This window comes from Alligator sinensis, unplaced genomic scaffold, assembly GCF_000455745.1.
Source record: "Alligator sinensis unplaced genomic scaffold, ASM45574v1 scaffold787_1, whole genome shotgun sequence".
NCBI classification, from domain to species: Eukaryota; Metazoa; Chordata; order Crocodylia; family Alligatoridae; genus Alligator; species Alligator sinensis.
The window spans coordinates 993,528-1,015,486 of NW_005841911.1; the positions used below are offsets into that span (position 1 = coordinate 993,528).

At 41.9% G+C, this 21,959-nt stretch overlaps 1 protein-coding gene across 1 annotated transcript in view; it reads right to left on the minus strand.

Moving 5' to 3' along the window:
• LOC102369627 (maltase-glucoamylase, intestinal) overlaps window positions 1-21,959 on the minus strand; it is a 69,661-nt gene that overhangs the window by 23,148 nt on the left and 24,554 nt on the right. The window contains 17 exon segments of the mRNA XM_025198045.1: window positions 1,197-1,332; window positions 5,696-5,805; window positions 5,954-6,080; window positions 7,762-7,805; window positions 7,808-7,880; window positions 7,978-8,083; window positions 8,153-8,156; window positions 8,210-8,306; window positions 8,706-8,714; window positions 11,179-11,338; window positions 13,313-13,467; window positions 14,736-14,945; window positions 16,206-16,223; window positions 16,225-16,356; window positions 17,215-17,316; window positions 17,318-17,386; window positions 19,069-19,118. Of these exon segments, the coding sequence (XP_025053830.1) occupies window positions 1,197-1,332; window positions 5,696-5,805; window positions 5,954-6,080; window positions 7,762-7,805; window positions 7,808-7,880; window positions 7,978-8,083; window positions 8,153-8,156; window positions 8,210-8,306; window positions 8,706-8,714; window positions 11,179-11,338; window positions 13,313-13,467; window positions 14,736-14,945; window positions 16,206-16,223; window positions 16,225-16,356; window positions 17,215-17,316; window positions 17,318-17,386; window positions 19,069-19,118 (1,602 nt within the window).

The following is a 21,959-nucleotide window of genomic DNA, read 5'->3' on the forward strand; positions in this document are numbered from 1 at the left end:
TACCTGGACTCCAGCCCTTCCACTGAGTCTCTTGTTCCTGCTGCCATTGTGAGTAAGAGTGTGTGTGTATCTATGTGTGTGTGTGCATGTGTGTGTGTGTGTGTGTGTGTGTGAGACCAAATAACTTCATGGGACTGTGTAGTATGTTGTCTGTGTAATAAAACTGTTATTTGGCCCCTAAGTTGGGTTTTGCTTTACTATGGTTTGGCCCTGCTCCAATCTCTGCTCCTCGCCTCTCTAACTTCTGTCTCATTTCTCCCTCTCCTGCTTCTGGCTCACTGCCACCTCCAACACCTGTCCTGAGCTCCTCTCTGCCTCCAAACCCCCTGTTTCTTTGCCACTGTCTTATCCCCACTGCCTTTTACTTTTCCCCTGAGCAACCAGGTTTCTGCCTCAGTTTCTTTCCTGGCTGTCTCCTTCTTGCCACCACTTATCTGCCCCCACCCTCCAGTATCTCAGCTGTCTGCCTCAGTTTCCAGCCCCAGTCTCCCTTAAATAAACCCAAGGCTCAGTTCTTCAGCCTAGGCCCCTCTAGTCTACTGGTTCTAATCCCAGTCTCAGTGACTTTCACTCCCAGCAACTTTCACTCCCTACACTTTTACTTTCTTACCTTAACCTTTCCCCAATTTGGTATCCCAAATACACGAATCACATGCATACATACACATCACAACACCCAACTTAGGAACTCACCTGTGTGTATGTGTAGGTGGGTGGTATGTGTGTGAATTAGTGAATACACACACACACACACACACACACATTATATATATATATATATATACACACACACACACACACATATAGATATCATTGTGTGTGTGGTATATGGATTAGTAATCCACATATGTGTATTGGATGTGCAGGTGTTGGTAACTGGTAACTGATTCTGTCTAAATTTGGTGTGTGTAGCGTGTATGGGCTTAAACTGGTGATAGGTGTGCATGAACCTAGACTGGTTATTTTGAACGTGTGTGTATCTGAGTTACTAGTGTGAGTGTGTATGCCTAGTGGGGGTGTATGCACCTAGTGAGTGTATATGTGCTTAATTCATTTTTTTATGTATGCACGTGCAATTGTACACCATGCCCTCCTGTCTAACAGCGCAGTACTGAGATCCTGAGTGTTGGCCTGACCCCTCAGGGCAACATTACTCATTTTTGTACCTTTCTGAAATGCCTGAGATGCTCACCTACCTTTGCTGCTTGGTGTTGGTGGCAAATTAAAAATTATCATAATACCAATGGCATACAAGCTTACCTCCACGTGTGTTTGATTATTTTCCCATGTTATTGAGTCATCAACAGTTACATTAGGATAACCTAGCCAGACCTAGTGAGAAAAAGAGAAAACTTAAAAAAATCAGCCCAAGAAGAGCAGCTACATTATTTTTACCATAAATTATTTTTTAAACTCTGTCATGTAACCCCAAAGACAACCACATTTGAAAAAGATTATTCTGATCTCTCTACCACTCATATCCTTTTCTCATTGCTTTAATAGTATGTGTGTCCTTTCAACCACATGTCCCTCTCCAGCAACAGCATCTCTAAGGCTGATATATAACCATATTCACTTATTTATTATTATAATGGGGAAAAATCATCATACGAATATGAAATTCTTTTTTTTAAATGAAATCAAACTAAGAACATTTTTTCACGTAATAAATTAGAAATTTGTTGCATGCACTGTTACTACTACAAAGATTTGGATTTATTAGAACATAAGTATCTCTTTTTAGGAGATTATTGTTAAAGGAAGAAGTGCATGGTTTCAGGTCAGGGGTACCAATGCATAGAAAACCAATAGTAAGGAGTAAACAAATCAGAGAGTAATACTATCACAACATAAGAAAACTCAGAGAGAGAACAAGAAAGGGGTTTTGCTCATTTGGACAGTTATATGTATTATCCATATTCAAAACAGCATGGGATTCAGCCTCTGAAACCCCCTCAGGCCACACAGATCTCAGGGAAGTGATTAGATGCTATGGACTTTCATTCAGATCTGAGGAGGCTCTATAATACTTTACAGCCTCTGCAGTTCCTAGCCAGAGTGGCACTTTTCTTTTGTCAGATATGCTACTACCAGACATAGTGGGGACATTTTGGGTCACAGGTAGATGGAACTGGAAATCACACAACCATATAAGGTGGCACAGTGGCACCAAATAGAATTTAACAAGGACTTCTATCAAATTCAATATAGAGGATGGTTTATTACTCAGCTATTTTGTTCCAACTGGGCTTACTCATGATGCTCATGATTACTTATGATTCTTCTGCAGAAGAATTCAATTACTAAACCTTGTTATTATTAGACACCCCATGAGGACTTTACTTTTATAGTTTTGTTGTGGACTGGGAACATCTACATATGACATAATTTAGATAATTCCTATTTGTTTTGCAATAGGGATTGACTTTTAAGAGCAAAACCTTTGGGTCTATATTAGCATTCATTGGCCACTAATATAGACTTTAGCACTTTAACATTCAGAGATAGTTTCATAGTTGGTAGGGTCAGAAGGGACCTGAGCAGATCATCAAGTCTGACTCCCTGCCATGGCAGGAAAGAGTACTGGGGTCAAACGACCCCGGCAAGGTGTTTATCTAGCCTCTTCTTAAAGACCCCCAGGGTAGGAGCCAGCACCACTTCTCTTGGAAGCTGGTTCCAGATCCTAGCCACCCTCACAGTGAAGTAGCGCCTCCTGATGTCTAGCCTGAATCTACACTCTGCCACTTTGTGACCATTATTTCTAGAAACTCCTGGTAGTGCTCAGGGGAACAGGGATTCCCCCAGTGCCTGCTGGTCCCCCCTGACTAGTTTTTAAATGGTCATTAGATCCCCACTCAGCCTTCTCTTGTGGAGGCTGAACAGGTTCAGGTCCTTTAGCCTCTCCTCGTAGGGCCTGCCCTGCTGCCTCCTGATCATGTGGGTGGCCCTCCTCTGGACCCGCTTCATGTTGTCCACATCCCTCCTGAAGTGCAGCACCCAGAACTGGATGCAGTACTCTAACTGCGGCCTGACCAGTGTTGCATAGAGGGGGAGGATCACCTCCTTGGACCTGCTCATGATGCATCTGTGGATGCATGACAAGGTACGGTTGGCCTTTCTGACCGTGTCCCCACACTGTTGGCCCATGTTCATTTTGGCATCAGTAATGACTCCAAGATCCTTTTCTGCCTCTGCACTGACAAGAATGGAGTTCCCCAGCCTGTAGGTATGCTGCTGGTTCTTCCTCCCCAGGTGCAGTACCTTCCACTTGTCAGTGTTGAAACCCATCCTGTTCTCATCTGCCCACCCCTGTAACCTGTCTAGGTCTGATTGCAGCCTATTCCTCCATCCTAGTGTGCCCACTTCCCCCCACATCTTAGTGTCATCTGTGAATTTGAACAGGGTGCTTTTTACCCCCTCGTCCAAGTCACTGATGAAGATGTTGAACAGTGCAGGCCCCAGGACCGAGCCCTGGGGGACCCCACTGCCCACATCCCTCCAGGTTGAATAAGACCCATCCACCACCACTCTCTGGGTGCAGCCCTCCAGCCAGTTAGCAACCCATTTGACTGTATAGGTGTCAACGCCACAGTCCTCTAGTTTTTTTAATGAAAATGGGGTGAGAGACAGTGTCGAAGGCCTTCCTAAAGTCCAGAAAGACTACATCCACTGCTACCCCTGTGTCTAAGGATTTTGTGACCTGGTCATAGAAGGCCACCAGGCTGGTCTGACAGAACCTGCCTCTAATGAACCTGTGTTGGTTGCCCCTAAGCATAATCTCCCCTGCTGGTCCCTCGCAGACATGCTCCAGGATAATTTTCTCAAAAAGCTTACCAAGGATCAAGGTAAGACGAATGGGCCTATAGTCTCCTGGGCCCTCCTTCCTCCCTTTTTGGTACTGCGCACTCATTTAGTACTTGCATACACAAGTATTAAATAATTGTACAGTAACTGGAGTTACAGTGCAGTAGCATCTCCAAATGGCTTTTAGGTGATGCTGACTGTGCAGTAGCTCATTACTACTGCACAGTAGCATTGCATTACACTTCATGTCACGCAATGCTACTGCACAGTAGTAATGATCTACTGTGCAGTCAGCATCTCGTGTAGATGTGGCCAGTGAACACAAGATCTAGATTTACTTCTTTAAATTTATAAAATAAAATAACATTCTCTTAGCTTTGGTATGGCTGCATTAGATTTTAATACCAGAGGGAACTTATTGCAATTTTCTTAGCCAAATTCCCACATAATGCAGGCCAAAGAACTTCTGAAATGATCTAACCATTAACTCCAATTGCATCTTCTTCTACTTTATTAAAGGACTATCTAATATTAGAACTCTCTTATCCTTGTAGACACTTGTAGCCTGTGATCAACTTAGCCATGGTTCAAAATGCCCACCTGATTTAATGTAGCTTGCACCCAATGCAGAATTTATACTTAGACCTGGTCTCAGTGATTTCATAGACATTAGGGCTGGAAGGGACCTCAGAAGATCATTGAGTCCAGCCCCCTGCCCAAAGGGCAGGAAGTCAGCTGGGGCATAGGATCCCAGCAAGATAAGCATCCAATTTACTCTTGAAGGTGCTTGAACCACCTCTGAAGGCAGGCTGTTCCAGACCTTGGGGGCTTGGACAGTAAAGAAATTCTTCCTTATGTCCAGCATGAATTGGCCTTGCAGTAGTTTCTAACCGTTCGACCTCATCATCCGTTGGGGTGCTCTGGTGAACAAATGTTCCCCCAGATACTGGTGGTCACACCGGATAAACTTATAGGTGGCCATCAGATCACCCCTGAGCCTGCGCTTTTCTAGGCTAAAGAGCCCCATGGCTCTCAACCTGTCATTGTAAGGTCTGTTTTCCTGACCTCTGATCATGCGTGTGGCTCTTCTCTGGACTCTCTCAAGCTTCTCCACATCCTTTTTTAATTGTGGAGCCCAAAGCTGGATGCAGTACTCCAGCTGTGGCCTCACCAAGGCCGAGTACAAGGGGAGAATGACGTCCCGGGATTTGCTTGAGAAGCATCTATGGATGCAAGTCAGTGTTTTGGTCACTTTACTAGCCACAGCATCACATTGCAGGCTCATGTTCATCTTGTGGTCAATGATGACCCCCAAGTCTCTTTCTTCCATAGTACTAGCCAGCGTACCACTGCCAACCCTATAAGGATGCTGCGGGTTTTTCCTCCGAAGGTGGAGAACCTTGCATTTTTCAGTGTTAAACACCATCAGCTTCTCATCCACCCATTTCCTGAGCCTGTCCAGGTCAGCCTGGATTGCCCTCCTGGGATGCTTTGCCCCAAAGTTTGGTGTCATCGGCGAACTTGGCCAGTCCACTTCTGACTCCAATGTCCACATCATTAATGAAGATGTTGAACAATATGGGTCCAAGGACAGAGCCTTGGAGGACCTCACTGGTCACAGGGCACCATGATGATTGACTTTCATCAATTACCACCCTCTGGGTCTGACCACGGAGCTAATTTCCCAGCCAGGGGATCATGGTGGACCCAAGGCGACTATTGGCCAGTTTTGCCAAGAGGTGATCATGGGATACCAGATCAAAGACTTTTTTGAAGTCAAGATGTATGACATCAGTCTCTTCTCCCTTGTCCAGGTGATAGGTCACCTGGTCGTAGAAGGAAATGCAAGGTCAAGCAAGACCTAATGATATAAATTGTCTAAAAACAATACATTTCCCCATACAATATCACTGTTATCAGGCCACTTGATAAAGACATCATCCTTTAATCCTTTTGCAAATGCTGGATAGTTGGTTTCATTGCAAGAAATGGTTGGATTAAAAAATTGAAGGGAAAAAAATAAATTTGAGTTTAAATGGAAATGAAGTCATATGTATCAGAGCATTATGTGAAATATGCTTTGCTATTATCTATGAGTTTAAGGAACAGGTTAGGGGAAGGGTGGGAAAGACATGAAGACTGACCAGAATAATGATGATGAATCTCATTCCTTTTGTTTTTATTTTGTCAACAAATTTTGGCAATCCAGAGAAGTGTGGACTAAGCATGAAGTCTAATGGACTTTCCATATAATCAATATCCGTGTATTGTACATCCTGTGGTTCACAAAAACAATGCATGAAAATAAGCAACTATTTTTAAGTGCCTATTTATACCACAGTAGGTAAATAAAAAAAACTGCTGACTTTCTGAAAAGTAAGAGGAAACTGCTGTATCATCTAGCAGAACTATCTGCTGAATGTATTTGTACAGTCCAAAACCAAGTTCAATTTGCAATTACACCTTTCATCCATTAAATTCATTTTGAACATAGATAGATGGATAGACAGATAGAAATAAAGTCCCATTTGTGCCTTTATTAATCTGTAGTGGATAGTAAATTTTCTATCTGAATCAAGTCACACACATGTATATTTTTCCTACACACATACACACACACACACACACACATTGGGAAAATATACATATGTGTGAGTCAGTGCCTGAGAAATAAAGGTATTATCAGTTTGTACCATGCAGAGATGATTCCCTGTCAGCTGAATCCTAATGAAGAAGTGCCATTAATGTGAAGCACCATTATATTGGGCTCACATGCATTTCAAATTTATTGCTGCAGTAATATAGCAGGTGATTCTTCAAAGACCACCTGAACATTCCAATGCTAACATTAAATACATGTTGTTTTTTCTCTTTCTCTCATTTGCTGTTCCTTTCAATTACTCACTAATCCATTATGGGTAGCTAAGTAAGAGCCCTGTCTTTTGGGAGGCACAGAACAAGGCTGCCAACTGTCTGTAAATTTGCAGCCAAGTAAAAAAATAGGGAAAAATGCCCTTATGTAAAGTCTGTAAAAAAAGTGGGGCAGTCTGTAAAAACACTAAACAATGATAAGCTTGATGATAGAGGGAACATAGCAGTACTCACCTGGTATCTGAGTGGGATATACACCCTGCAGAGTGCTCTCGTGACACTGTGAGCTCAGCAAACTTTGGATTCCAGGGAGCCTGCAAAGACATTCCTTACCCCTGCCCATCCTTGTGCTGCCACTACATTTCTGGCCATCCTTTGTCTCTAGCAGCTGCTTTCCTTGAAGGTACAAGGAGAGGGGAATGCTGCAGGAAGGGAACTGTGAGCCAGAAGAGGAAGAGGTAGTATGTGTGGGGATGGGAGAATGGGGTTAGCAGGGTGGGACTGTGTGGGGTGTGACATGGTGTAAAACCACTGCTATAGTCAAGCAGAGTTGGCAGGCCAAGATTTTTTTTTTCTGACAATCTGCAAAATTTTTAGTGACAACATAACTTTTTTTTTTTACTAATATATGTTTTATATACTTTACATGTACTCATATTCCTTGGGCCAGGCCCTAGATAGCAGTGACAAGGGTTGGTTTCAAATTTAGGGGTTTAACACCAAACATATAATAAATAAAGATTGGTTGTCTGTTAAAAAAATTGCAGCTTGTCAATGAAAAAAAATGTTCTTCGGTTGGTAACCCTGGCATAAAATCATTTACACAAAATCATCAATGAAGTGTCAAGCAGGGAAACCTTCATTAATTCAATGAGGACTTATAGTAGGCAATCCAATTGAACAGGATGACTGTGCCTTTAGAAGGCTGAACCTAGCTCTTGGAGTACACAAAGAAGTGTATATTAAAGTATATATAGTATTCTTAATTATTCAGTGGTTTCCTTTCTCTTTCTTTCTGTTTTTAGTGAGTAGTCTGAAAAGAAAGGTTTCAAGCAATACCACAAATTAAAAGTTCAAAAAGCATACATAGGGAATCTGAGCTGCTTTGATTTCCATATACAGATCAGAGGCTCATTTCTGTATGCATAATGGCATAGCTGGAATCCCAAAGCCCAATAAGGTGACATGAGTGGTCATCCAATCAACTAACAATAAAATAGGAAAAAACAGAGTTTTGAAACTGGGCAATAAAAACATACAAGAAAAAATAATCTATAGCTTGTGACATTGTATCAATCCTACTGCAGTGTATTCTTGAAAAGTAAACTCTGGAGTGGGGCCCAAAACCATGTAAAAGTCTACAATTCCTCCAATTGTGCAATATGTCAGACCAGGAGTTGGCTGGTATCTCGAAAAGAAAAACTCCTAGAACAGGAAATGAGAAATCAGATAAAACTACTCCTATGAAAAAGTGAACATTACTGTTATGTAAACACTGTTAGAAAATAAAAGGTGAGGGTTTGTTTTTTTTTACCCATTGTATTACTGTTAAGTAAAAGAATTCCATAAGCATTTCCATCATTTTCCAAGGCCATGAAGAAGGGGTAGAAACCATAAGAATTCACTTTGTACTGTAAAACAAAGAGAATTTTAAAATGTAATAAATAGTCACATATTTTCTACTTACAATAAAATTATAAGGTTAAAGTAAATTATTGTGGTAGTATAAGAGTGATAGAGTGATGCAGCCATGATGATCCAAATTTTAAGTCATTCCTGAATCTCTTCCCTTTCCTCCCAATGCCTCTTAACCATATACCATCATCATGTACATACTATATTTAGTTAGTTAATAAGGAAAAAAAGCCCCTCACACCTTATACTTGAGCAGAAGACAGTACAGGGGCAGGGAGATACTGCATCTCCTGCTCTAGCCTGGGGTTGGTGCTGGACCTGGGGCAGCAGCTGTAGATACTTCCTGCCGGCCCTTGTCTCCCGCTCTGTCCCATGCCTCCTTACTTTTGCTCCACACCAGCAGGCTTTGACCTTGCTACAGCCTGGAACATGGAGCACATGCTCCAGCCCAGCCCTGTAGCAGCAGTGGGGGAAGAAAGAAGCCAGGACCTGAGGCTACGGGGGGCAGGCACAAGGCAGGGCAGGGCTTAATTATGAAGGACAGGCATCAGGAGTCAAGCTCTCTCACTCTCTACCCCTCTCATTGCCTGGCCCACTGTCCCCCACTGCCTGCTCTAATATGTGCCTCTCTACTGCCTCCCCCACTGCCTGTTCCCCACTATCTGCCTCATTATTGCCCCCGTCATCACTCCTTCCCCCACTACCCCCAAGGGGGGGGGGGGGGATTTAAGATGATCTGTTAAGAATTAGATTCCATACACAGAAAATTATAATAAATTTATAAATTTTCCATCCGTAGAACCTAAGTATGGGGGGAGGGCAGAGGGGAGGGGGGAAATCTTACTTTCACAGTCATCTTGTATTTGGGCAAATACAGTAAATGCAGTTTCAAATCATTTTCAATAGCCTGACAGGATGAACTCAATGTGTGAGACAGCACTCAAGTGGGGAAAAAAAGGAATTGTACTACTGCATATTCCCAAATTAATATATATATATATATATATAGAGAGAGAGAGAGAGAGAGAGAGAGAGAGAGAGAGAGGATATCATCTATATTCCAAAACTAAATAGCTGTTTAAAATCTTTTTAAGAGTTTAATGCTCCATAATATCAAAAATCACACTTGCTATGAACTACCTTAGCCTCAAAATCTGGGTCTGTTCTCAGAATTAAATTGATTTAGAGATGGCCCTAAACTTATTTTGTATTAAAATATTTGTCACAGTACAAATTCCCATGGACTATGGGTCTAATTTTGTGTCCAAAGAGTATTTTGACTTCAGTTGCCTTTGAATCTGGTCTTTTGAACATTAAAGAGGCCCAAGAAGTAGCCCAGGACTGAGATATGAAGTGCTGTCAAATAAGGCAGATCTTCATGCTGTGCCTTCCTGCCTGATTCATTCACCTAAATCAGGAAAACAAACAGGGCGTCACTTTCAGAGAACAGCTTAATCACATCTCAGTGTGTGTGTGTGTATAATATATATACACACACACACACACACACACACACACACACACATATATATATATATAGGAAATCACCCCCTGCCTGTTCCTTACACATATATATACATGAGATATTTAATATTTCAGGATGTTGCACTGTATAATACAAATAGTCACTTTCCTAAACCATGGAATGGTTGCCTGCACAATAATTTACTTATGTCTTCTCTACATTTCTTGAAACCCCACATCACTGTTCAATAAAAGAGTATTTTCAGGTAAATCAGTGTTATGGCATATTTATGTATAGTTATGTTATTTTGTATATGATGTTATGAGGTTTGCAGCCAGTGGGCACATCTACATGAAACATTTACTGTGGAGCTGCCTAATTAGCTCTGCAATAAAGTCTCAACATTTACACATGCAGTCCTATTAGGCCTCAGGAAATTAATTAACTCTACTGTAGCTTAGTGCTTGTAAACACAAGTACTATCACATGGAAACATTCTTTAGTGCACAGTAACACACATGTAGACACTGATGGGCTGGCTGGGGCATGAGAGTGCTACAGTGTGGGGGTTGCCTCCTGGCTAGCACAACACTGGAGCACCCTCATGCTCCAGCCAGCCCCTCTACAGTACATTGAGCCCAGTTGGAGCAGCCCTGGGCTGGCAGGCTGACCCCCTTGGGTACCCTGCCAGCTGGGGCTGCTCTGACCTGGCTCAACGTGCTACGATTCCTGGAGCAATAAACTCCAGTGTGATATGCACTGGAGTTTATTGCTTTGTTTAAATAGCACATGTAGATGCAGCCACTATAAGGTTAAAATGAATAGTAAAAACATTTGTCTCTGCCTTTTTATCTACATACTTCTTTTCCAACAATCCAAGAACTACTTAGCATAAAACATGATTTTTTTCCCATCATTATAGCTAGCGTTTTGAAATAAGAGATGTATCAGAGAATGATGTGTTTTATGTTTTTATATGCATGTAGAAACTGCTTGTGAAGAAAGGTATGTTGAGTATTGGGAATGCAGTTTCACAGAAGCTGGAATTTATCAATATTTACAAGAGGTAGCCCAGGACTGAGATATAAAGTGCTGTAAAATAAGGGAGATCTTTATGCTGTGCCTTCCTGCCTGATTCATTCACCTAAATCAGGAAAACAGACAGGGTGTCACTTTCTGAGAATAGCTTAGTCACATCTCAGTATCTGGCCTATAGTCTATATGCATATATTGGCTATTATCCAAGGCAGAATTTGTTCTTTGGAAAATTTTAGATTTTGAAAAGTATTATCTATCTTCATAGAAGATCAAGCTGGGAAGCCCCACATCTATGTAAATCAAAGATAAAGAGCAGCAGCTTCAAGAGCAATCAAAACTGAAATCAAAGACTACTTACACCAGGCAGTTAGTCTTGTGTACATTTTCCAGGTGTTCCACTTCATATAAGGCTGAAACATAGTGTGTTCAGTTTTACCAAATCCATATACATACAGTGATGGGAGGTGAGTAGAAATCTGAATGAACATGTCACTAGAAATGAAACCAGGTACCTGAGTATCCCAACTGAAATAGCAAAAAGAAATCACTCCATCATCAGTGAAGAATGGAAAGAAAATTATAAGAAAGGAGTTAAATTTTCTGTGTCGCAGCATGCATGCCCACATACTGTCTCAGCACCTATCTAACACAACTTTCATTTCTTTTAGAAAAATGTATGTATAAGTGCTATGGTTGCACAGAAAACTTACAGAATGTGAACTAAATGTAGCAGACAGATCTACATCAGAACACCAGAGCTAACTACAGACATTTGGGGAGGTTAAATTGGATTCAAAATGGACACCCAATTTAAATTTAGTTTGTCCTGGTGCTGACCTTACACTTAGAGACTCATTCCCGGTGACCAGCAATCAGTCGAAACCTGTAACTGTGCAGAAGTTCCATGCACAGAAACTGGTCTAAAAATTTCAGGACCCAGTTTAAAATGAACCTGGATCTATGTAGTATCAGACTTATTTGATTTAGGTCAAACTGGTGCATGGAACTTCCCCTGTGTAGCCCCAGGGCAGGGAAAACCTAGCCACTGGCCCCAGCCCCAGGCTGCTCTTTTCACACACACCCTTTCCCCACACTAGACTATTCCCCCCGTCCCAATCCATTGCTTCCCCCACCAGCCAGCCAGCTTTCTTAACTCCCATCTCACAAGCTACTTCATGTGCAGCCACTTTTTATCAGTATTCACTGCTGCTAGAACTGAGCAAGTAAGTTGCAATGGGGAAAGGAGTGGGAGAGATGGAGGTGCAGATTCACTGGAGGGGAGGACCCACCCCACCCATGGGTTGTGACTGCCCTCCCCTCCCCTTCCCCTTGTGGGTCATGCCTGCCCCCCTACCTGACTCGCAGGTCAAGTCTCCCCCCCCAATCCCCTAGTGGGCCCCCGATCCCCTCCACCCTGCTGGATACCCAACCCCCATTTATCCCCCCCCCACCAAATCCTGACTTACCTGATATTTTTAATTGATTTAACCTCCTCTTAATGCCTCTGAATGTCTGTACATAGCTCAAGAGCCTAGAATAACAGCTTTGAGAGGTATGAACTGCCCAGGCAGTTTAGGAAGGTTCATGAAAAACTTGGGTTGATATAAATATTGCCTAGAACAATATTTCACCATTTCCCAAGTGCTCCAGATTGATCAAACCAAATCTAAGGATGAATATGAAATATCTAATCATATATTTATATGGAAAGACATACAATATCTATTATATTTTTCTGGCAAAAGCAATTTTGACTCCAAGTGCCAGGACCATGTGTACCTTACCTTGAAAGTTACAGTGCAGTACAGGACTATTTTACAAGACATGGGGATTACTGAATTTATATATATAGCCCAATGGGCTCCAAAATAACAAAGACATAAAACACCCCACAGAGGCAAACCCTGGCCACTGAAAAAAAGGAAATAAAACAGTAAGTCAATCAATCAGAGCCAATGTCTAGTCACAAGGAAACAAATCATCTTATAATCACACCCACAACACCAAAAAGAAAAAGAAAAATCAAGCAATACAATTTTTGAAGAAAATTAATTATAAAGGAAAATGCCCATGCAAAAGATGGGTGTAAACTGTAAATTAATTCACCTCACTGAAAAAGGAATTATAGAGAAAAAATAAAATATTGTCATGCCATTTACTGCAGTGGGAAAAATTTCAAGGACCAGTTATGTGAAAATTGGGAAAACATTTGGCCAACTGTGAGGAAGGTAGGGTGTTCTCAGTAAAACTAGTTTTATATAAGTTAGTCCATTAACAACTATTCTACAGGATGTTCAGAAAACAATTCTCATAATCCAGGCAGTGGCTGAGCAGACTCCAAGAAGAGAGATTCTCATCTGACTGATTCCTTCCAGTTTGGGGGTGGTATATAAGAGTCAGTGAATCATAAGAGCCACGCAGCACAGTGGATGCTAAGATAGTTTAGGACAATCAAAAATTTGAAAAATAAATATTTGGATAGTCAAAAAAAATGCTGACATAACCGTCCCTGTGCTTTTGCATCGAACTTGGATCCCAAATGGTTCATTTCGAACTGATGCTTCATAGAATCAACTCACAGCTGTACTTCTAGAACTGTTAGGGATATTTAACAATATCGGAACCTCATACCTTTTACTGTTATAATCATAAATGTGTAGAGGAGAAATTGGTTCACTTGAACATGTATAAATTATTCATCTGTTGTGTACACTGAGGACTCTTAAAATTTCAATCCTTTATTTCAATCACTTTTTCCCACATTAACTAAAGGGATATCGTTCAGTCCTCCTCTTTACACAAAGGAAGATTTCTAACAGAGAAAAACTTTTAAAGTGGGACCAATACAGCTTTTTAAAAATACAATAGATTAGTCCAGGGGTTCTCAAGCTTTTCAGAGTCAAGGCACCCTCCCCAAGCAGACAAGATTGCTGGCTCCATGCTCTTCCCAGAAGATGGATGGAACATTTGCTTACCTCTGTTTCTGGAAAGAGAGTGACATGGGCCAGAACAGGAAGAGTAGCAGCCCAAACCCAAACTCTTGTGTGCTTATCAGACTTTTCAGACATCCCCAAGCAAGTGTCAGTGTGTGGTGTAGCCGTGCATGCAGGATAGTTTTACATGGCTACTGCCACAGTGGCAGCACCTTTGTCACAGTACCCATGAGGGTACTGTGGTCCATGTTGACCATGACTGAGAACCACTGGGCTAATTTCTGTTAGCTAAAACGGAAAAGTATCTTGCAAATGTGCCTCAAGTAGAGGCATTCTCTTTCAGTACCATGTTCTTTTTTCTGCTGAGAGGGGCAGGAGAAGGGGGAGGGGGGCTGCCAGTACACAGGGAGGCTAGCAGCCAAGATGGCTGCCACCCCCACCCCTCATCATGGATTGACTGAGAGGGCTGCCTATCACGTGGCCCCACCCCTCTCCACCAATTGGTGGCAAGAGGTGGGTTTCAGTACTTGCAACCCATCAATGGTAAGAGGGCAGGGCCATATGATGAACAGCCTTTGTAGCCAATCAGTGGTGAGAGGTGGAGCCACCAGGGTCCCTCAGCCACAGGTGTAGAGGGGGCTCCACCCATGATAAGCCCTCAGAAATGGCAGCCAGCCCTGCAATCTGCCATGTAATCAGCTAGGTACATCCTCAAGTTGGATAGGCCCCTCGTTATGGAGTACTGCTTTATTACCTATAGTTTACTAAAACTAATGTGTTAGGTTACTTATTTTATGATATGTTCTAAGTGGGAAAAACCCAAACGTTAGCAAATAATACTTACTATTACTGTGTCGCTAATGATCAATACTTTCATCCTAATGACAAAGTTGTTAAAATTCCTCAAATTCAATTATTTTTTAAGATGCTCGTATGTATGTTTCAGGAATCTTTTTTTTTTTTTAACAAATGAAACAATATTTATTTATCTTAAATTGCAGCATAGTGTCATAATGATATTTCACTTCCAAGAAAAGTATATCAATTGGTATAGTAGGAGACTGAGAACAGCTAACATACTTAACATTTGTGCTGAGGTTTGCTGTTAAACCTGAAGATGTATGCTGAATTTGATTGACAGAATAGCGAAGGTTGGGAAGGCAGTAACAGAAGGGAACATTTGGTACAGAAATTTGTTTCTGAAAATTAAAATATTTTGTGTATTACTATTAGATGGCCTTAATTTGAAAACTTATAAAAGAAAATTATACAGGCTCCCATTTTTAGAATAAAGCAATTTAATTTAGGAGTTCCTTGAAAAGATGGCACATGGGGGGGGGAAGGGCGGGGGAGCCATCAGCCCATGGTACTCTAAGACTGTGTATACACAGTCAAATAATCTGGGGGAACTGTCCCAGGTTTGTTCTCCTGGTAGAAAAAATTATGTGGACACACCTGGACAAACATTTGAATGCTGAGCCCCTGAAGAGGAAAGAGCTTGCAGTGCTGATGCTGCAGATCCAGGCCTTTTGTACTCACCTCAACATGCTCTGCAGCACAGGCAACTGGTAGGAGGGGCACAGGGCAGGGGACACGTGCCACCCCTGAGACTGGTCCCCGACTTGGCACATCCTCAGTCTGCCCAGAGACAAAAGGCACAGAGCAGTGCACAGGGCAGCCCTGATCAACTGATTCAGACTGCTCAGAGTCAGCCTGTGTCTCCCAGCATCACAGTGTGGGGATAGTGGAGCAGGTTGTTCTGCTCCATTTGATTGAAGCAGCAGAGTCCAGCAAGCAACGCATCTCCCTGGGAGAAAGGTGAGAGCTGGGGTGCTGGAGATCTGTGATGTGGTTTCCCTCAGAAGAGAACACATATACAGACATCTGGATTCAATCCAAATCTGCAGAACCTCATATTGGGGGTTCCAGTTGTAAAGATAGATATACATCTTAGCCTCCACACTGAAGGCTGAATCAAGTCTTCCCAAAACTTCAAGGATTTCTTCTGACCTCTTGTTCTAGCTGAACCAATATTTACTTAGAGCCTGTTTTAGTGATCAGAGAATTGTGCCTCATTCAAGCAGGCCTTGCACATCCCGTGCATGGGAGAAATGGTACATGGCATTTGTATAAAGTTTATTCTATTCTGCATAATTTTACTGTTATTTGCTCCTCACTTTCAAGAGCACTGCATTTTCTGTGAACTTCGGCCAGATCCTTTGCTGCTGCAAAATATTACAGGTTCATGAAGTTATTCTAAAAAAGATCTGGCAACTGTTTTTTAAGAATCTGGCCATATGTTTTTTAAAAGTCTTATAGATGGAGAAATTTATCTCACAAACTCTATTCCAAACTTAGACAACCTGTTGTTTTTAAATATTAAACCATAGGGGCGAAAAGATAAATTTCTTAATCATATACTTATACTTCATGTTAGATAAATATATGTTTTTGCTTACATTCCAGATGCAGCCAATAAGCTCTGCATTTTTTTGCTGTTGCATTGGCAGCAGGATGACAGCTAAATCTTTCACTGTCACTGAGCATTTGAGTCCAAGATAGTAAATAAGATTTTCCTAATTCAAGCTCAAGCCCTGTTATATGGGCAACCTGTAAAAATAAAACAATAATAACAAATTATTAAACTTACCTTAAGTCTATTTTTAAAATTCACTTCTTGGTTCATTTTCAGTTAGTAAATGATCATGGATCCATTAAAATCAACAGGCTTTTGCACTGGAGTTATGACAACTGACAATAACTGAGGACCTGCCTCATAAAGCTCAATTAATTCATATTTTTACAAATGCACGCAAGCTAAACATTTCACTTGAGTGCTGAAAACTTAAGCATCTAAATAAAACTGTATAGCCACCCATAGCTTCCATAGAAGTTAATGTTATTTTTGTGCTTAAATATAGATCTCTCTAAGAAAGGCAACAAAAATATTTTTTTTTCTTTTTTGTATCTAGAACATTGATATAAAGCAAGAAATTGTAAAGACATTGTACAGTCCCAAAGAAATAATTAGCAATTACAGTGCCTAAGCAAAGATGTTGTTGAGAAGTTGAAAGTGGAGGGAGTGGGGTGTTGGAATGCACTTGTGATGGAAAGATCGTATGCACAAATACAGACTGGGAAATGCCTGGCAAGGCTGCAGAACTGTGGAGAATGACCAGGGGGTTGCAACGTGCTATAAGCTGACTATGAGTCCACAGTGAGTTCTTGCAAAAAAAAAAAAAGCCGTCAGGGTTGTACTGAAAGAACTGTCACTTGCAAATCAAAGGAAATGATTCTTACATTGAATCTGGCAATGGTGATGCCTCACCTGAAATACTGTGATGAGGTTTGAGCCTCACACTTCAAGCAAGATGTGGACAGCTTATAAAGAATACAGCAGAGTGACAAAAATGATTAGAGATTATATAAGGGGGGTTCAATCTTTCTTTTTTCTTTTCACTGATTGACCTTATTGGAAGAATTATAGCTGATCGTCTAAGCAGAATTTTGCACTACTCCATTTTGAGACACAGTAAGCACTGTTAATTCAAGAGCTAATCCACAGATTTTAAATTTCCTCAAATTTTAAATTGTTTGGATCAGTGTACTTCCTGTGCAAAATATTTATTTGCAAACTATTCTGAAAGATAAAATAGTCATGTTAGTGTTAGACATGTTATTGCGCTGCTCAAGCACTCTCCTAGTTTACTGCCAAGGATTCTTTCATTAAATAATTCTTTACAGTGCAATATACCATGAATCAGTCCTTTTATCCTTATCACCCTAATTGCTTTTGCAATTGGATGACACAGGGTCCCTCTACACATGCAGGTAAAGGTGCAATGGGATCGAATTTGCAAGCTATACAACTGCACATCCTGCCATGCCACACATGTATGGCAGGAAGTGCAATTATGGGATTGCTCATTAGATCCCATTGCACCGGCTCCCATGGCTGAGGGTCCTGTAGCTGACTGGGCTTGCAGGCAGAGTGGCATTCTACCTGCCCCCTCTCGCCCAGTGTCTCAGAGCTGATGAGACTTGCAGCAGTGGCAGCATGCCCCTACTGTGAGCCCCATAGCTGACGATAAGGTTCACAGCAGCAGGAGCATTCCTGGCACTGCCCTGCTAGTAGCCTCACAGATGATGAGGCTCAAAGTGGAGGCAGCATCAGGAACAAACAGTGCCACCACTGCAAACATTGCAAGCTGTGGGCTGGCAGCAGGTGGTACATTCCTGTAGCTGGAAGCCCCCTCAATTGATGGAGCTCACACCCACAGGGGAGCACCTGGCCATACATTCAATTAATAGTATAATAAGAACAAGCTACAAAGTTATTACAGATTTTTTTTGTGAAGTAATTTTGTAGCTTATTGCTTGTTTAATCATGCCATTAATTGGTTGACCATGTAGCTGGGTCACAACTTAAAGTTAAACCGGTTAATCATGCCTTAATTCTGTTCCCATAGAATAGGTCACCTCACTGAGGAGCAAAGCAATTTTATACACAGTCACCCAGCAAGTGTAATCTCATCAGCTATGATTTGAAGTAGACAGCTCAATAGTTAAGGATGGCGTATTTCTGTTTACATCAGAGAATAAACCTTCTTTGATAAGAATATAAATAAGGCTACCAATTAGTACTCTGGCAGTACATTTTTAACAGCATGAACATTTGTCCATTTTTAAATGGATTGACATCATTAAGATATTTCTGCTGGTAGCCTGTCAATATTGTTTTGTATTGAACTGACGGCATCTTGACATAAGAGTAAGAGGCTCCATATCCTATTGCCACCCTCCTCGGGACAGACGACTGTTAGGTTATATAAAAATAATGTAGGCAACTGATATAATAATGCTTACTTATTCCTCTGGAAAATTAAGGGCGCTATGAAAAATTTTAAATAACATAATATGTAATCTCTTCGTAATGTGTGAATTATCAAGTTGCTAAGAATCTTAAAATCTCGAAAAGAAAAAGACAAACCAAATATCCATATTGTTTTAACTTAATCAAGCTGCTAATATGGTTGCTTATATCAAAGATTAAAAAATGACACTGAGTTTTCTTCCTTAGGGAAATTTCCTGTTGCTGTGATGAGAAGTGAAGACAAGTACTGCCTTGCAATTCTACTCCTTGATAAAGAGTTCCCTGTCAACTTCATTATCTCACAGGAAAAATAGGAATACTTTACCATGCTTCAAATCAGTTGGCATGGGGGAAGGGCCAGGAAAAACACAGTGCTCTAAGTCACTGAAAACATTATGAATTAAAATTAATATAGTGTAAGAAGATGACTTTGAAAAAAATCTACTTACATTTGAAACAGAAAACTGGTAGAAAATATCATTTTTATTTCCCACAGAACCTAGAAAGTTGAGAGGGAAGCATGCACTTCATACGTAGCAGGGCAAAACAAGATAGCATTACTAATAAATTAAGTATAAGGTTGAACTACAATTAAACACCAACAGATTGCTAATCATTATGATTGTTGTTCTTACAGCTGTGCTCAGAGGCCCCAATCAGGATTGAGGCTCTGCCGTGTTAGGTGCTATATAAACTAAGACAAAGACTATTCCTATCTTGAATAACTTCTAGTGAGGAGAACAATGAGGATTTATACCCCATTCTCCTGTATATCTCAACAGAGAGGGAATAAAACCGCTCCCTGCTCCCTTTGCCTTTGGCTCAAGGGTCCATGTCAGCTGGTGTCTGGCCATGCCCCACTCCCTTCTGTCTAGAGAGCAGAGGGGCAGGGCCAGCCCTGCTGTCTGAAGCACATGGTACAGCCCATCCCAGGGCTGAAAAGCATGCTGGGATCCTGGGAGACTCTGGTTTAACTTAAACCAGGAAGGGGTTTGGGACAGATGTTACATAAACCGATTTGACCCAAATCAGTTGAGTCTGATATTACATTCAATCAGGTTTATCTTAAACCAGTTTCAGCCATTTTGAAACTGGTTTATGTGCACCAAACTTATATTGTGTTACTGGTTTAAAACAATTTTTGATCACTTAAACCAGTTTATGTGTCACTTCTGTCCCTAGCCACTTTGAAATTTAAAGAAGCCTAAAAAATTTAGATGCCTACATTCTTTGCCTAAAAACGGAGTGCCTAAATTTAGCTTTTAAGCTGCTCTGAAAATATTAACCAATGACTTATAAATCAAAGTCCAAGCTTCTTTCAATTTCCAAAATACAGTAAAAGCTCTGTTATCTGGCATCCCCCAGGAATGGGGGATGCCAGATGACAAAATATGCTGGTTAATTGACAGGCCCCGGTTGCCGCTTCTCACGCTGGGTCTGGGGCATCCCTCCATCCCTCCCATGGCATTGCTGCCCCTCCTGCTGCATTGCCACTGCTCCCATGGGACAGGGAGACAGGTCCCGCACAGCCCCACACAGCTTGTTATGCCCCCGGGCCATGGGTGTTCGGCAGCACAGGCTGCTTTGCCCCAAACAACCGGGGCTTGGAGAAACTGGAAATGCCATGGTGGTTATTTCCAGTTTCACTTTATCTTACAAGCCAGCATGCCGGTTAGTGGAGCATGCCAGGTTGTAAGATGATGGAAAACAGAACTTTTACTGTATTCTTAAGCTCAAGATTGTGGTTAATTTTAGTACTTTTCAAAAGAGACAGTACTCAGATATTTTATTTACCTAAACTGAATAGTTCATTTAAAAGAATACATTTGGAGATTATTATTTTGATATCTATTAAACAGAAAACTCTTACTTAAAGCATGTATTGGCCTCACCCCTTGCTACCACTACAATACTAGAAGGAATTGAGCTTCATTAACATCATCTGCATTTTTGGGATCTGCATCCATCCTATCTGTTTTTTCAAGGCAAATAAGTTACTTGCTTCCTCATCATCTGTCATTAAGGCACAATAGCAGTTATCTACTGTATCCAGTTACCCTGCTCATCTATCTGGTCATGACTATTGTCTGTTTACACAGGTGTGTGATCTCCCTATACTCAATTAGTACTTTACCTTACTAATGGATTTTGCAGCTAAATGTTGTGTCTTTGCAGCTTTGTTTCTAGTGGAGTTAACCTACATTTACACCAGTGCATTTGAGAGTGAGTATATTAAACTATCAAACCAGCCGATATTTTCAAATATATTATGCAGTATTTTAAAATGTTAAAAACAAAAAAATGTGCATCACTTCCCTGGACCTGTTCATCATGCATCTGCTAATTCATGATAAAGTGCAGTTACCCTTGCTGATCACTTCATCACATTGAGGGGAAAGATTCAGAGAGCTTTGATGATTCAGGCAGTCCCTGGTGTCTGCAGCATGGAGCTGTAACCACTCTGAGATGGTAAGTACTAAGGGCAGGGAAAAGGAGGCTGGGGGAGGGGACCATGGAGGGACCCCTGCCAGTCCCCCAACCCCCCTGCTCTCCTAGCCCCCTGACCCCCAGCTTCTCCCCACCCCAGCTCCCGGTACTTTAAAGGAAAGCACCAGTGCTCACTGGGTGCTGCCAGATGGGGGGTGATCCTCACTGCCCCCCACTGCCCCATGCTGTATGGGGGGGTTCTGCACAAGCCCCCTCAACCTCCTCACTATTCCCCCCTCCCCAGGTGCCGTGCCTGCTGGGGCTCTGACCCTTTAAGAAAAAAAAAAACAAGAAAAGCCGTGGGACTCATTGCTCCTGGTGCAGCCTCAGGGCTTCAGGAGGCTCAGGCAAAGCCCCCCATGTGGTGCGGGGCAGCGGGGATCACCCCCTGCAAGGAGGAGCAGTGAATCCCAGGGTTTCTTCAGGTTTGTTTTTTTTTCCTTAAAGGGCCAGAGCTGGCCTATGCGGGGCACCTGTGGGGAGGCTATGGGAGTGGGGGGCAGACTCGGGGGCTTGTGCAGAGCCCCCCATGCAGAGTGGGGCAGTGGGGATTGCCCCCCACCCAGCAGCACCTGCTGAGCAGGGCTTTTTTTTTTACCCAAGGGCTGGGAGCTGGGGTGGGTGGGGTGGCCATTTCTGGGCTGGGAGAGGGGCGAGGGATGGGCCTGGCCTGGCTGATTCAGAGATTCAGCTGGTGCTGAATATCTTAATTAGATTTGGCTGAACTGAATCAGGGCAGTGATTCGAATCACCAAATCAAATCACTGTCTCCTGAATCGGCCAAATCTGAATCCAAAGTAAATACTAGCTGCTTTGCATAGGCCTACCTAGCTGGGGTCATTTGACCCCACTC